This window comes from Vanellus vanellus (assembly GCF_965231255.1).
Source record: "Vanellus vanellus genome assembly, contig: HAP1_SCAFFOLD_718, whole genome shotgun sequence".
NCBI classification, from domain to species: Eukaryota; Metazoa; Chordata; class Aves; order Charadriiformes; family Charadriidae; genus Vanellus; species Vanellus vanellus.
The window spans coordinates 54,924-68,430 of record NW_028126724.1 but is presented as its reverse complement, the minus strand read 5'-3'; the positions used below and the strand labels follow the sequence as shown (position 1 = coordinate 68,430).

Below are 13,507 nucleotides of genomic sequence, written 5' to 3'. Positions count from 1 at the left end.
AATGGCAAATGCTATTTCCTCCACTGCTATGTTTTGGTTTGGGGTTTGTTTGTGGTTTGTTTTGGTTTGTGTTTTTTTTTTTTTTTTTTTAAAGGCCTGAACAGGCCCAAGTGAAAACAATGAGCATCTTTCCTAACCCTTTGCAGGCCTCTGACCTGGCTCAAGGTTGAAATATGATGGCTTTTTAAAAATTACCTATTATTTAAACAGTCTTCTCCATGACCTGAAACAAAACATAGCTTCCTGCTATGTAGCTTGGTATTGATGCTTCCACAGATCGCTTTTGAAATGAGAGCCTCCAAATAGCCCCCACATGCCTTTGACACGAACTGCCCGTGATCTCCTTTCCTCCGAAGCCCATGGGAATTTGCCCTGGGACTGGGAGCAGCCCTTGCACAACCGCCTCCACATGGTAGCAGAGCGCATGCTGCCTTTTCCCAACCGTAAAGAAGCAAATGCCAATAGTTCATCTGCCTTCACCGGGTGTCTTCTTACCAACTTTGCTTGCCCGACACCCTTGCATTTGCTTTCCTAGGATCAGGACAACAGATTATCACTATCTGGGCAGCAAATTGACCAAAGGGCAGGTGAGGACAGGACCTGGTGCACCCGCGGGCTGCACCGAGTTGGAGGTAGGACAGGAGCAGTTGCACACCCTGCCTCGCGGCTTGCAGCAGGTCCCCCTGGGGCAGGCAAGCTGTGAGCAAGTGGCTCTCCGTTGGGAACCCGGCCTGGCAGCAGGGAGAGAGGTGGGTGTATGCAAGTGAAAGTACTGGGGGGGGAACACACTCATGTCCCTGCTTCACCTTACGCTTACCCCTAACACTCTGCTACGGTTCTGGCAGACTCCGACAGCGGTCTTCAGGTTCAATAAAGCTTTTTTCTTTCCCTCCTCCCCCTCAGCTGGTGATCCTAAGAATAGCTTTGATTGAAGATAAAGTCCGAAGAAGGTATCGACCCTCTAGTCTGGAATTGAGCTCCAAAGTGCACATCAAGACTTCAGGCCAGCTGGCCATCCCTGCGCTTCCTGAGAACAAAACAGTTAATGCTGAGCCCCTCTCTGTCCCTGGCTTACTCAGAGCAGTCTCTCCCCCAGGGAGAAGGAGCACAAGTGAAGTTTGATAGGTAAAACGGGGAGGGGGAGGACATGGACCTTTCTTCCACTGGTTAGGACAGCTTATCCCTGAAATGCACTATGGCTTTTAATAAAGTGAACATAAAAGGACAGTCCCTTGAAGGTGCGGGAAGACTAAGGCAGGATCCCAGTGGTCTAAGTTGCAGATTTCTAAGTTGCTGGGCCCATGCTGTAGTTTGGTTGAGAAAGAGCAAGTGAGTCATCTCCCACATGAAGGATGCCCTACTTTGGTACCAAATCCTGCTCTTAGATATTCACCGAGACCAGCAATGGTTGCAGGCAAATATCCAAACGCAACATTTGTCTTATGTTCCACATTCAGCCACGTAAACAGAAGCGATTCCTCCCCGTGTAACCTCTCAGACTCAGAACAATGTCCAAGCAACCACGGTGACCCAGTACAGCTGTCCACCCCCACCCATTGAAGCGACAATAAGCAACCGGACAAGGAGTCCTCAGTGTGAGCAATGTCCCTCCACCACAGAAGAAGGGTAGAGCTGTTTCCAACCATACCTGGTCATTTTGGCACCCCAGCTGTGTTTGGCTTACAAGCCTTAAACCAAGCAAGACCCTAAGTAACATAGTTCGAGTGCTAAGGGCATGTGTGTGCACGAGTGTGTGGCAAGGAGGAGGACCAGAGCAGCAATGACTTAAAAAGTGAACTTGCAGCGCTGAAGGCAGTGGCTTCCCCCAATTCTCAGGACAGCAGCTGGTTGACAAATGCAAGAGGGTTAGGTTGGAAAGCTGGCAAGGCAGACCAATTTGCTGTTTTTACTGTAACATAATGCTGTTCGGTGCTGATGAGGTTGCTACTTGCCATCTGAGGAACAAAGACACCAAAGATTGCATCCGTGCTTGCAAAAACACTTCTCTGACATGTCTTCTGGGCACACAACTGTTGTGGACTGTGGGATGTTGCGTAATAACGTCTGGAGGCAGATTTCCTTCTTGTCGGCACTTCTTCATGTGTGATTATTGTCCTGCTGGTTATCCGTAATAGAAATGTTTATAGACCATCAATACATTGAGCCATTCAGACAATTTATTGCACTTTGTCGTTTTAAAGGAAGGTGCCATCAACATCGAGGCTTTCCTCCATCTCTTCTTTTTCAAGGCAGCAAAGCGCTACCCTACAAACACCATTCAAAGTTTTTCCAGTGTAACCAGATCCATTCCACCTTAACTTATTTTCCCTTGCAGGTGCTTTGTATCCAACGATTCAACAAGTCAGACTGTTTCTGAGGCTTCAAAAGTGCAAAAAAGTTCAAGGTACTTAACCACCTGGAGCACCAGTTAAGGCGTATTTGTTTCCAGTCTCAGCCACTGTAAACCCTGTCTAGTGTAGCGTACCAGTTCAGTCATGCTACTGTTCAGTGCCAGAGCGCACGTCGCTGTGCCGAGTTCAGCAAAAAACTCTGGAAAAAGGGTAGGGAGAGAGAAAACATGTGGTTGGTTTCACGTAACAGGCATGTCTGACAGGCAAGGGGGCAGCAAGGAGCGACAACAGCAGCACACTGTCAGCCGGCAAGTCCCATTAAACGCATTAATGCAAAGAGCTCAGCAACATTAGAAGGCTGGGAAGCATACCAAGCACACGAGGCAGGGCACATGAGAGGAAAACGTACTCACACACACCTGCATACACTGAACTGCCTCCCCAACCGCTGGGTTTAAAGGGACGTCGAGACTCCATGGTAGGTGGGCAAAAGTTTGGGTCTTCACACATGTGCTGTGTGCTTCCCCCAGATTTTAAACAGGCCAAATTCGAGTGTCTTTCTGAGCAATGCCCAGAAGCACACACAGCTGTCGTTGGACTGGTCCCTCTCCTTCATCCATCCTCAAACGTCGAAGGCATCATGATTTCTCAATTGAGCAGGTTTAAAAATTTGGATAGCTTGGCAGGCTATACAGCTCTGATTTGAGTTGCTTACAGCTGGGCACATCAGGCAGATTTAACAGAGTCCTATCCTGCCACCAAATTCAGGCACCGTGCTCCTCCTCCGGCACAGGCAGAAAATGGATCTTGCAGCATATCTGAACCTGCCGGGAGGTGCTGGCAGGCTAAATGCCCTGCTCTGCGCTGGCAATCATCTCGGCAGGTGACAGTGACTTACAGGAAATTATCACACCTTTCCAAGACATTGCTGCGTGACCTGCCTTCCAGCAACACGGGCTCACCCCAGTCCCTCCAGCCTCAATCGTCTTGCCAGATACCTTTTGAGAACCTGGCCATTCTCAGCTCTACTTTTTTACACACAAAGATTGAACCTGGAGGCTGAAAATTTCTGCTTGGCTGTGCAAGGAACTCTTCAGAAGCAGAGAACACAACGCTTTCCTTCTAATACTTTCCAATTCAGAAGCAGAAAACGCATTTCCCCTGATTTTCCTTCTTTTGTTTACAAAATGGGTACCCATTCCCTTCATGGGGAACAGAAGAGCTGCAAGCAGAGACGAGGAGTCCAAACTCCCTGCCTGAGCAAACAGAAGTTAATCTGATCTGTGACCACAGCACCACGTGAAAGGAGAGTGACTTTACATGCACACATGCAACCTCTGCTCGTCATTGCTGTGGAACATCAGAGGCCAGAAGGCAACGTGTTACAGCCTCATGATCTGAATTACGCACTGCTCTGAAGTGAGGAGCTGGGTCCTGCACTGGAAGCACCTAGTTTTGGACCCGCCAGAAAGCACTTCAGCACAAGTGCCTTGGACATCAGTTATAACTAACTGCTTTCCACTAACTTCTCCATTTAAGGGAACTTGATAGCTGAAGGCCACTGCTCTTTCTTCTTCTTCTTAAGCCCTATGAATTGCATAAAAGAATCAAGGATGTGGCCTTTTCAATAGTTTTAGGTACTCACTCTCTGTACCTCTTAGAACCTGTACATTACACCAAATATCAACAAATATCAGAACTGGAACTCCTCCACCGTCCTGAACAGTGACAGCAAATGCAAAGCCTACAGGAGTATTTACTGTTCTCCTGCACAGATCCACTCCCTTGAGAGTATTTACTGCAACACAGAGCAGGTTTTGAATTTACTCTTGATTGATGAAAGATTGTGCTCAGGCTGTCCCCCCTACAGGTCTTCCTCCATGACTCATTCCTCTGGCTTACCAGCAGTATCCACTGAGCCTTCTGTGTGACAGTCTTTTATCAGCCTTTTGAGGACATAATCCAAAATACTACACATGAATTGCTGCTGCGAGCACAGATTTGCTCACAAGACAGCCAACAACTGGAGCTACTTTATTCAAAGGTGACTTGCAAAGCCTTTTGAATTTCAGCAACTGCCTCATTAGCATGAGTACTTTTACAGCCTTCCAACAATTCAGCCAGGCGCATCATGGTTACTTTCTTTTGCAAGTTTGCCAACAGACCGTGGCAATACGTCCCTTTGCCCACAGTAGCTCACAAAACTTTGTGTTTGATGAAAAATGACACTGCAAATGCCACGTGGGATGGCAGGTTATAGAACTGCACCCACTCTAGGGCTTTTGCTTACTCACCACTGCTTGTACCACAGGACAATACAACTTTTTTATTAACAAAACTGTAAAATAAAAAAAGTAGCAGCAATTTTAGGAAATGCTACCGGCAAATACTGGTCACGTGCCCAGAAAGGACTCCAATTCAAGTGCTGCTCAGATCCTCTGTTAGAGAAGCCAGTTTCACCGTTTTCAAGACAAAAATACCTGGAAGTTTGACAAACAAACTAAAACACAATGCTACAGGCCAAAAAGCTGTTTTTATAGAGAGTGAACCGACTCAGAAAAGCTCTGCGCCCCAAAGGGAAAAACAAACAGCAAAAAACCCCTTATGCTTCTTGTGTTACCATGAAGCAAGTTGGCTGGTTTCCTGCATTTGATACCCTCATCCCTTAGCTCTTAGACGTTTGAGGATGCCACGACAATCTTTTAATTGGAACACTCCTCAATATATCACCATCAAGTATCTCTGCCAATAACCTGCCAATATGCCATAGCTGTCTATTTCAACATATTTAATGCTTTGATCTTTAGGTATGGTGTTTGCTCCATTGAGTGTTAGGATTTAAGCGAGAACATACACATAACCACAACACACAAGACAGAAAAGCCAGAAGGCAAAAACTTACCCTTATTCTTCCTGGCCAGTGCATCAGCCTGTTCCCAAATATGATACGCATAGAGGATACAGGAAGTGATGTTGACATAGGAAGAGGTGATGCTTGGGATATTATAGGGGACAGTGATTGAAGAGCCAATGCTGTTGCCACTGCAGTTGCTAGCATTCGATCCCGGCTGAGAACTCACAGAACCGGCAGGAGAGGACATTGGAGAAAGAGCAGAAGGCATGCCTGTGCTTCTGCAGGAGAAAGAAACACCATCGTGGACATTTAACTTCAGAGTTAAAAGCCTTGCCACAAGACTATCTTATGCCAGGAGCTATCCGCTATCATCCAGGCCCGCAGTATGGAGCGGAGGATTGAAAACTGAGATGTGTTCAGCAACATAACAAGTAATTGTCCTTCAAGTGCAAGGCCAAGTTTTTTGAAGTGATTTGCAACTCTAAGGACTCCTCTTGACAAAAGAAAATGCAGAACCAGACATCAGAAAGGGCCATCCATACCTTCCAAAATCTACACCTATTTGTGGAAGCCTTCACCAGATTATCTGAGTGTTTTCTTTCTAACGACTTCCATTTCAGGCATGCTGAAGCTCACCACTTATAGAGGCTGGAGCTTTCTGACAGCTAGTCAAAGCAGCCAGGTGCGCCTACCCACACTTATTTATAGATGTAGGGAAGCTACATGCAGTCAGCTGCCCGCCTTCCAGACACAGGCTGGCTTCGTCACATCACTTCACCCCCACCACTTCTACCAACTTAACTTTTAGTACCTGGTATGAAAGGGCTTCCACCACTGCTCTTGGGAGACCATTTACTTCCCAATAAACTATATTGTGCAAGGCAGCAGAAAAATAACTGGAATTTCAGCATTGATATTAAAGACCAAACAACCCTCTCTCAGCTGCAGAGTTTAAAAGGGACAGACGTGGAACCAGGTAGCTATCTGCCAAATGCAATTACCACAGCACACAGAAAAACTCTTTCTTACTCATTGTCGTAAAAACACAGGCCCAGTCTGCAGGGCATCAGGTGAAACACTGTTATGTGACAGCTTGCCCTTTGCTTTTGCTGCCACAGACACAGCAACGCTGCTGTAGATACATAGAAAGGACAAAACGCTCAATAACTCATAAATTAGAAAATTAGTTTCTTTTTCTTAATTGGTGACTAAGCTAAAGAGACAAATATTGAAGTATCACCTCAAAGTTATGCTACCCCAGGACGAAGGCATAATCATACTGGACAGTGGCCAGGGAGATGGGGATGCTATCCCATTAAGTCTCAAGGGATCTCTAACAGAAAAAAGATGACAACAGGGGCTTTGAAACAGCATAGTGACGATACCTTCCTTGCTCTGATCTGCTTATCTGGTGGAGAACTGCTCTTCTTGTTATGCTGTAACTCTGGACCTCATAACACAAAAGCAACCCCTTTCCAACGAGAAAAGACAGGAAAGAGAGAGAAGAAAAGTACTCATGCCCCCTAACAGTGTGATTTCAGGTGGCAAGAAAGAGCGAGAGGTGAGGCGCTCTCAAATGCAGTTAGCAACTCAAATATTCCGGCTACTGTTTTCACTCACACCCTTACAGACACATTACAACATATGTATTTTTAAATCTTACCTTGCAACACATGGAGAAGGTGCTTGTGTTACTCTGGAAGAACTCTGCAGCAAGGAACAGAACTCTTGTTAGATTTGGGCTATTGGGCCAACATCAGTAACTGCCGCAGCCATCCAGCTGGCAGATTGGTAATATCTGTGCCCTACCTTAAAGTGGTCATTCAGGATCCTGGAATACTTGATTGCAGTGTCTTTTTTGTAACGAAACATTGCCATGTGCAGAATGGACTGGCAGCGCATGCTGTGAACAGAAACACACCCAAGCGTCAGTGTTCATGCTCGCTGCTGCCTGCTCAGCAGTCATCAGCCTTGTGGGACAGAGGCAGGCACACATCAGCCGTACTGCAAAGTCAAGAAAGCTCAGAATTTCTCCTCCTCCTGCTCATCTTAAAAAAGGACCCTGTGAAAAAATCACAAGGCGAAAAAAAAACACAAAACAAAACAAGGGCGGGCCATGTCTGCTGTTATATTCAAACAGGTGCCCGACCTCTTATAGGTGCAACAGGCCCGTTAAACCCCTGTCCAGAAGTGCCTCAGCTATGTTCAGTGATAGCTTCAGTTACATGGCTCAAACATGGGCAGCCAAATTGCATTCTTTCACCTTAGGTGAAAGCCTTTGTGTGCTCTCAGGTTACCAGCAGATCAAATTTTAGAGCCTGTGCCTTCCACATGTGGTCCCTTGTGATAACGTGGCGCACTTTAGAGATGTTCCAGTTCATTCTGGTTTTTATTCTGTGGGTTTTTTCCCTTGTGGAACTCTGATTCCCATTTAACTCATTCCTTTGCCCCTGAAAGTAATGGGTCTTTCACTCTATCGAGTCTAAACACAGAATAGGAAGGCAGAGAAAAACAGTTACAAACCAAAACACGGCAAAGATTTTTTCATGTGAAGATGCTGAGGAGTCCGTAAAGGATTTCAATGTCATGATGAATCTAAGGAAACAAAAAAAACAGAATCTTGTCAGCCATCAGTGCTCTGAAGTCCTGCTGTTTATGAAAAAACAGCGCATGCCGTTATCTCTAACATCAGTCCAAAAGTCATGAAACCTAAACCTGCCTTGACTTCTTAAGTCCTGGCACTGAGTGCTTTGTATGATCTTGAGCAGAGTACTGTCTCAGAATGCGTTGTTTTCCACGCAGCACGAACAGATGTGACCCCTTATGCGACCCACTCTCCTCTTACAGTGATTACACGCTAACTTACAGGCCTGGGACCCAGAAGAGGTGCCCCTACTACTGAAGGTGAAATATTAATTCAATTGTTTCTGGACAAGACAGACATCTTAGTCGAAATGTTTCTTTTGGCTAACAACAAACAAGCAAGTCTCCTTTATGAAAATAAAGCAACAACAGCATCTTGGAAATACAGTCCATCAAGACCACAAAGCAAACAATGTAATTTAAAAAGTTTGAAGTCTACCACAAAAAAAAAAACCAAAAACCTGACAGCTGTTTCAGCTCTAAGGCAAGAAGTCAAATCAGCTCTCAAAAACACTCATATAACCTGTAATTTCGGTATGAATAACCGATACCTGCCTCTTTTCTACCCAATACATGGTTGCTTGGGTTGTGCTGCTTGTATACGTCATATTATCTACGTGCATCTACAATGGCTGTGAAACTAAATGGGGAAGGTTGCTAAAAGAAACCTCAATAAAGTGTACTAGTAGAAAGACACATGGGAGAAACCAGTCAAGTCTGCCTTCAATCAAGCTACAAGACCTTTGGGACACAAACTGTTCTTCCACATGCTATATCTTTGCTTTGCTTTTTTTAAATTTAAATACTACTGAGCTCACATGCAAAAGCAACTTCAGACCTGTATGAAGTGAAAACTCCTTCATGGCCTTGATTGTCATAACCAGCATCCTCTGGTGTACCTCAGCTGCAAGGCTCAAATGCTGAGGAAGACACGGTGCCTACTTCTTCTGATAAGCAATGCTGAAGCACTTCAAAGGATTTGCCTCTGATGCCTCCGGATGGTCTTTCTCGTGCTTGTACAGCAACCTGAACTCTGCTCCATGGTGGGAATCCAAACTGGCCACAGTTGCAAACAAGCAATGCAACTAACCCTTCCCCTCCAAACACGCAGCCTAACCATCGCACTTTGAAAACCGCTTACTTGATGAGATCTATGGTGCCGCTGAATAGGCTGTGAGCTGATTTTGGTGCTGATGCATCTGATTCCAAGGCAATCCCATATTCAATGAAGGAGAGGGCAGCATCTAGGTACTGAAAGGCCCTTCCAGTCTTGTCGGTCTATTGGGAAGAAAATTCTCATTTTTAGACTAAGACAAAAACTACTTCTCTCAAGTGTACCCGATTTCCTTTTTTCTCCCTAGTTAGGCAGGATTTCAAGAAAGAAAAAGATGCAAGTCGGGCCTCCAGGAGATAATTAAAGGGTTCTCAGCAGTAGCCCTGAGTAGGCCCAGTCATCAGCTTTGTGTGCTCTGGCTATTTGTATCTCTTCCTCTTGCTCAATCTTTTCCTCCAGTAATTCACCATCTGCACTTTTCTTGGATATTATTTTCTGGTCTTGGAGGCCTGCCTAATGAGAGGCAGATGAGGCTTTTCCTCTGCAGTATTCCCCCACTTCGTTTTCACAAGTAAACGACAATTAGCAAATGTACATTATCTGACTGAGCCATAATTAGCATTAAAAAAAAGCGCTCATTCATACACACTGTTAAACTGCACACAGTGGAGAAAGTCAGTCACATTCCACAAAGGGCACTTCCAAGTCTTGTTCGCCAGCAACACAATTACTGTCAGGATCCTGATGTTTCAGAGTAAACTGTCTTAAAACTAACTGTTCCTTGTATTTTCCGAGGACTTCGTGATAGCTCTGCAAAGCAAACAGGCCTGCTAACCTCAGGCAATGTCAATTCCAAATCCCGTTCTCCAGGCATATTCCCTAGATGTCTTTACAACAAAGGGAAATGTCTGAACATTTGGCAAATAAAGACAGCCTCCCCACATATAACTTGAACGTACTCCGAGTATGGAAGTAATGTTAGCGAGCGAATCTTATTCACATGCACACAGGTATTTGGTCCGAATGCAAGAGAAGGTTAACATTTTAGCACAGGGCCAGGACTTACCATTGCATCAGCTTTGTGCTTCAGCCTCTTGGCCTCTTCTATGTAGTATTCTGTCGGATGCTGTCTGAATTGGGGACAGAGAGTGGAAAAACAGAAAGCAGAGAAAAAGGGGGGGATAATTATCAATTTTACCTTCAGATCTATAGGATGCTATGAGTCCAAACATCGTGTTTTGGTAAGCCTGTTACAGTCTTATCAAACACACCTTACAATTATGATAATCACTAAATGAATGTTGTCTGCCTGTTCAGAAATACGCAGCAGCTGAACGCACAGATAAAGTTAATTGATTTCTTAAAAAATGTATGTTAGAATGACATTGAAAACTTACATTTTGAAATAAAAATCCACCAGAAGTTAGGTTACTATGAGGCCAAGTTTACTTCTTTGCTCCCATGGAAAGACAGTAGTTGTGTGATCTCCTGCCGTTCCTCAAGTACAATACCACAAACACATTCTGATTGAAACATACAGTGAACTCTGCAGTACCACACTGTCATCTTGGACCAAGAGAGCTTGCATTCGAGCTATTTGCTTACAAGACATACGGTCACCAAGGCTTCTACAGGTCTTGGGTCTCAATCATGACACACATTTCTGTGCACTGGGATAATCTATTCACCGTGCAAATGGCACACAGCCACCTGTACACTAACGAGTGAGTCATGCCCTCTCAAGATAAAGTCAGCTGCCTGCCCAGCACCTTGTCACAGAGGAATTTGCCGCTTGCCAAGAAACACATAAATCAAAACCCATCACTTGTTGGCAGGCATGAGACACCTCTCAGAGTTAAAAAGTACCTAATTTCCAGAGTAGCTTCCCTCAAGCCAAGAACTGTTGTAATGAGACCTTTGCTTTGTGGGGGGTGGAGTAAGTCCCAGGCATGAGAAGACAGTACAGGGCAGGTCTCAGACATCTCTTCCTCTCTCTTTCCTCCCAAAAGAAGGGCTCATTAGGAAGCAGAAGCCAGGGCGGCTGCAGGGCCAGGCTTGCCTGGTGTCTTCAGAAAGTACAGACAAGGGGTGTAAAACAACAACTTACTCTTCAAAGTTGAGTTGAGGTCTCCTTGACTTGGAGGTACCATTCGTCAAAGAAGGCACTGGGAAAGGATTTGTGACATCCCCTACAGATCCCTGAAAAACAGAGCAGAGATAAAGCTGGTTAGAGAGGTACATCTAAATCAATTCCAAAGCCTGGCTTTCCTAAATTTCAAGAGAAAAGATTTAGTTGTCCCAGGCACAGTTTACTCTCCAGGTTCTCACCATCTTCTTACCTTCTTCCCCAGCACCCCATCCAATAACAGAAATAGAAACTTGGCTTCTTACCTGACTGCTAGTAAGGCTTAATACCACTCAAACTTTTCCCAAGCATTGAGAAATTAAGTCACAGGTTTGCTTGCACAATGGCTAAGACAGCATAGAATCATAGAATCAGTGAGGTTGGAAGGGACCTTTAAGATCATCAAGTCCAACCATTAACCTACCCTGATAAAAACACCACCACTCCTAAACCATGTCCCTAAGCACCTCATCTACCCTTTTCGTAAACACCTCCAGGGATGGTGAATCCACCACCTCTTTGGGCAGCTTATTCCAATGTTTAATAACCCTTTCAGTGAAAAAATGCTTCCTAATATCCAATCTAAACCTGCCCTGACATAACTTGAACCCATTTCCTCTTGTCCTATCACTTGTCGCCAGGGAGAAGAGGTCAGCTCCCATCTCTCTAAAACCTCCTTTCAGGTAGTTGTAGAGGGTGATAAGGTCTCCCCTCAGCCTCCTCTTCTCCAGGCTAAACAACCCCAGATCCCTCAGTCGTTCCTCATAAGGTTTGTCCTCCAGACCCTTCACCAGCTTTGTAGGCCTTCTCTGGACACGCTCCAACACCTCAATGTCCTTCTTGTAGTGAGGGGCCCAAAACTGAACACAGTACTCGAGGTGAGGCCTCACCAGTGCCGAGTACAGGGGGATGATTACTTCCCTAGTCCGGCTCACCACACTATTCCTGATGCAGGCCAGGATGGTGTTGGCCTTCTTGGCTGCCTGGGCACACTGCTGGCTCATGCTCAGCCGGCTGTCCACCAACACCCCCAGGTCCTTTTCTGCCAGGCAGCTTTCGAGCCACTCCGCCCCCAGTCTGTAGCGCTGCATGGGGTTGTTGTGACCCAAGTGCAGGACCCGACACTTGGCCTTGTTGAACCTCATACCATTGGCCTCAGCCCATCTGTCCAGCCTGTCCAGATCCCTCTGCAGAGCCAATCTACCCTCAAGCAGATCAACACGCCCCCCCAGTTTAGTGTCATCTGCGAACTTACTGAGGGTGCATTCGATCCCCTCATCCAGATCGTTGATAAAGATATTAAAGAGAACGGGCCCCAGCACCGATCCCTGGGGGACACCACTCGTCACTGGACACCAACTGGATTTAACTCCATTTACCACCACTCTCTGGACACGGCCATCCAGCCAGTTTTTTACCCAACGAAGAGTATACCTGTCCAGGCCATGAGCAGCCAGTTTCTCCAGGAGAATGCTATGGGAAACGGTGTCAAAAGCCTTGCAAAAATCCAGGTAGATAACATCCACAGCTTTTCCCTCATCCACCAAGTGGGTCACCTTGTCATAGAAGGAGATCAGGTTTGACAGGCATGACCTGCCTTTCACAAAGCCATGCTGACTGGGCCTGATCACCCTGTTCTCTTGCATGTGCCGTGTGATGGCACTGAGGATGATCTGCTCCATGACCTTCCCAGGCACCGATGTCAGACTGACTGGCCTGTAGTTCCCTGGATCCTCCTTCCGGCCCTTCTTATGGATGGGCGTCACATTTGCCAACCTCCAGTCAGCTGGGACCTCCCCGGTTATCCAGGACTGTTCATAAATGATGCACAGTGGGCCGGTGAGCACTTCCGCCAGCTCCCTCAGCACCCTTGGATGGATCCCATCTAGCCTCAGAGATTTGTGCACCTCCAGGTGCTGAAGCAGGTCCCTCACCATTTCCCTTTGGACTACAGGGGCTTCACTCTGCTCCCCATCCCTGTATTCTAGCTCAGGGGTCGGGGAATTCAAGGAACAACTGGTCCTACTGCTGAAGACTGAGGCAAAGACGGCATGAAGTACCTCAGCCTTTTCCTCATCCTTGGTTACTACGTTACCAGCCCCATCTACTAGAGGACAGATATTATCCTTGGTCCTCTTTTTATCGCTAATATATTTATAGAAACTTTTTTTGTTGTCCTTGACAACAGAAGCCAGGTTTAGCTCTAGCTGAGCTTTGGCCCTTCTGATTTTTTCCCTACATCGCTTTACTACCTCTTTGTAATCCTCCTGGGTGGCCTGCCCTTCCTTCCAAAGGCCGTATATCCTCTTTTTTTCCCTAAGCTGCAACACTAGCTCCCTGCTTAGCCAGGCCGGTCTTTTTCCCCGACGGCTTGTCTTACGGCACACGGGGACAGCCTGCTCCTGCGCCTTTAGGACTTCCGTCTTGAAAGACATCCAGGCTTCCTGGGCTCCTTTGCCCTGGAGGACTGCCTCCCAGGG

The 13,507-nt window shown here is 46.2% G+C and overlaps 1 protein-coding gene across 1 annotated transcript in view; it reads right to left on the bottom strand.

Moving 5' to 3' along the window:
- Positions 1-2,185: 2,185 nt before the first annotated feature.
- Positions 2,186-13,507, bottom strand: part of LOC309685806 (AF4/FMR2 family member 1-like) — a gene marked incomplete at its 5' end in the record, with an annotated part of 39,302 nt that continues 27,980 nt past the window's right edge. The window contains 8 exons of the mRNA XM_082501519.1: positions 2,186-2,550; positions 5,254-5,483; positions 6,869-6,912; positions 7,015-7,108; positions 7,729-7,800; positions 8,990-9,126; positions 9,969-10,032; positions 11,010-11,101. Coding sequence (XP_082357645.1) covers positions 2,429-2,550; positions 5,254-5,483; positions 6,869-6,912; positions 7,015-7,108; positions 7,729-7,800; positions 8,990-9,126; positions 9,969-10,032; positions 11,010-11,101 — 855 coding nt within the window. The 3' untranslated portion in view covers positions 2,186-2,428. The remainder of the gene's footprint in view (positions 2,551-5,253; positions 5,484-6,868; positions 6,913-7,014; positions 7,109-7,728; positions 7,801-8,989; positions 9,127-9,968; positions 10,033-11,009; positions 11,102-13,507) is intronic.